Raw genomic sequence first — 2,769 nt, forward strand, 5'->3', positions numbered from 1 at the left:
TAATATATGGAAACTGCCGATAATAGCGAAATTAAAATTGTCGATAATTATCGACAATTTTATTTCCGCTTAGATGAGCTAACCCGTCGGAGTTCGGCCAACGCTCCGGCTTCCCCTTAAGAACCTAGATACCGCCATAAAATACTCCTTCTTCCGCAGAGATTCCGGCAAGAGACGGGGATGGCCACACTCTCGCGAGAGGCGAGGGAGCCCCGGACACAAAGGCGCAGGAGATACATTGCCTCGAGCCTCAGCCTATCCGGATATACAAAAAATTGGAGTTCGATCAATCAATCGATCGGGCTGATTTTTGGAAGGGACCGCAGAGACCGTAGGATTCTTCCCGACGAGATGTATAGAGGAACAGCGGAACTTGAGGCGGGAGAACAGAGGAACGGCGAGAGAAATTATCGTCGAGCGAATTCGCAGGGCCCCGCGGGACGCCCAGCGGTCCTGCCAGGATAAGGAGCGCTACGGGTGGAAAATGCCCAAATTCTTATCGGCGTGATCCCGGCAGGCCTCTCGCTCGTCACTGTCTGGCGGAACGTAGCCGAGAGCAGAGGTTCCTGACGGCGGATGCCGAAACATCGACGAACACGCAGAAACCGGTGAGACGAACGGCCCTAGACTTGTAAAGCCGCTAATTTTCGCGTAGGTTGTTCGGGAGAGACACGTGTCGTGCCCGCGGCCGATTAATCATTAGTATTCGTCACATCTTCGTCGTTTCGAGAGATTGAGAGAAAATTTCGAAGTATTGTAAGACTAGCGTGCGCATGTCCGGTACCGTTCGGTGACGGCCCGTCAGCTGCTGCCACCAATACCGGGTGTCCGTGGAGCATGCGCAGCTCCACGAGAGCGAACCACCTCGAGACCGGCGGGAGAGCTGACACTCTCCTTCGGAAAGTATAACGAATCAGACGCGTTCGGTGTACGGGAGTCTTTTGGAATTCTTCTGTTAAATCAGTTACTTATACTTAAATATATCTGTTTTACTTTACTTTAATCCACGGTGTTAAATATTCTACTCCGATCTGTTAATCCCTAATTGGTCCAAATGATCTAAACTGCGCGCCCGCTTGCCACCTTTCCACGTCTCCTTTATTATCACTCGATATTAAATGGAAACGCGTAAAACAATTTCTGAAAGTAATTCTACCTTACATCTCAGAAGTGGGATTCTAGTGGATCATAATGATCAATAGTGAAATTAGTGAACAGTAGTGAACGGTTAATTAGAATTATTAAGAAAACCGAGAATAGAAGTAAGCGAGAAAAAAAAAATCGGAGCAAAGAAAACAAAAAAAAGAGACATTTTTTAGAAGAAAACAAGAACGACCTTTATTCAAGGAACTTCTTTGTTCGGTAACATATGTGCATGGTGAGAACACGTGCTCGTTTAACGATGGAGAGAGACGGCCTGGAGAAACTCAACCTTGAACAGCTAAAAGCAGAAGCGGCGAGATTTGGACTGGCAACCACGGGTTCGTGGAGTGACATGATTGATCGGATTATGTCTCACCTAGAGAAACACGGCCCGGCACTGGAGTTGCGTCAATTAGCGGCAGGCAGTCAGTTGTTGGGGTCCGCTCCAAAAGCCAGTGCTCCATCCGTCGCGACCGGACAACAGGCAGTAGGGATTCCAGAACTGTCCCAAGGACGAAAGACGTCAGTGACAGGTGCTGGGGATCCCTCGACGATCGCGTTGCAGCAGATGCTAGCGGCGATGCAGCAGCAGCAACAGCAACTGTCGCAGATAATGCAATTGTTGATGGACCAGAGAAGTGTAGCAACGAGGCAACCGCATTCGGAGCAGCTTACCGAAAGCAATCGGAGTTCGGTGCGATCATCACCGGCGGGCGAGTCGGAGCGGCGATCGACGGAGTCCTGGTCTTCAGGGTCAGTAGTGCAAGCGTTGGCCCACCAGATACCTGAGTTTGCCGGGGCTGACGACGACAACGTTCAGGCATGGGTCCGTCGGGTGGACAAAGTCGCCCAGGTGCACGGAGCGACAGACGGCGCAACCCTGTTGGCAGCATCCAGTCGGCTGTCCAAATCGGCGCGTCGATGGTTTGACACTCAAGGTGACGTAGCAGTAGAGTCTTGGAGGAGCCTATGGGCTGAAATTTTGAAAATATTTGATAGAAAGGTACTCTTTTATAGATCTATGCAGAAGTTAGAATCAAGGAAGTGGTTTCCGGCGAAGGAGTCCTTCGACGACTATGCCATCGACAAGCTGGCGATGATGCATAGATTGGACCTACCCGAGAGTGACCGGATCCAGCTTCTGATTGGCGGAATCCAGCAGACTCCGCTGAAGGCGACGGCGTTGTCCCTCACGGCCGACACGATGGACGTCTTCCTCGAAAAGATGAGGACCATCGCTTAGGGCACGGCAGAGGCAGACCGCAGGACGTTGCAGTTGCATCCGCAGGTCAAGGATAAGCAGGCCAAGGATACCTGCAAGAACTGTGGGAAAAAGGGTCACACATACAAGGAGTGCAGAGGAGAGCCAAGCTGCTTTTACTGCAAGGAAAAGGGCCACCGCAGATTTGATTGTCCGATCCTGAGGAGGAAGGAACCCAGAGCGGCCCCTAAACCTACCGGTGCGACATTGGCGGCGGCGACCGTGTCAGAAAAGACCCAGGAGTCCACAGGGATAGCAGCTGTCCAGGAAACATCCACAGAGTTAGTGGTAGACGATCCCCTGATCCGAGTAAGTCTACCTGAGATTAAAATAGAATTATTAGCGTTGATAGATACAGGCAGCCC

At 51.1% G+C, this 2,769-nt stretch overlaps 1 protein-coding gene across 1 annotated transcript; it reads right to left on the bottom strand.

The window, feature by feature from the left end:
* Window positions 1–1,526: 1,526 nt before the first annotated feature.
* LOC146721105 (uncharacterized) lies at window positions 1,527–2,460 on the bottom strand. The gene is made up of 3 exons (XM_085487454.1): window positions 2,262–2,460; window positions 1,819–2,117; window positions 1,527–1,744 (listed from the first exon to the last, which is right to left on the bottom strand). The coding sequence occupies exons 2-3, from the start codon at window positions 2,034–2,036 to the stop codon at window positions 1,570–1,572; spliced, it is 393 nt and encodes a 130-aa protein (XP_085343580.1). The 5' UTR covers window positions 2,037–2,117; window positions 2,262–2,460; the 3' UTR covers window positions 1,527–1,569.
* Window positions 2,461–2,769: the final 309 nt, after the last annotated feature.

This window comes from Nylanderia fulva, unplaced genomic scaffold, assembly GCF_048542155.1.
Source record: "Nylanderia fulva isolate GAGA-0341 unplaced genomic scaffold, ASM4854215v1 Scaffold55, whole genome shotgun sequence".
In the NCBI taxonomy this organism is placed as follows: domain Eukaryota; kingdom Metazoa; phylum Arthropoda; class Insecta; order Hymenoptera; family Formicidae; genus Nylanderia; species Nylanderia fulva.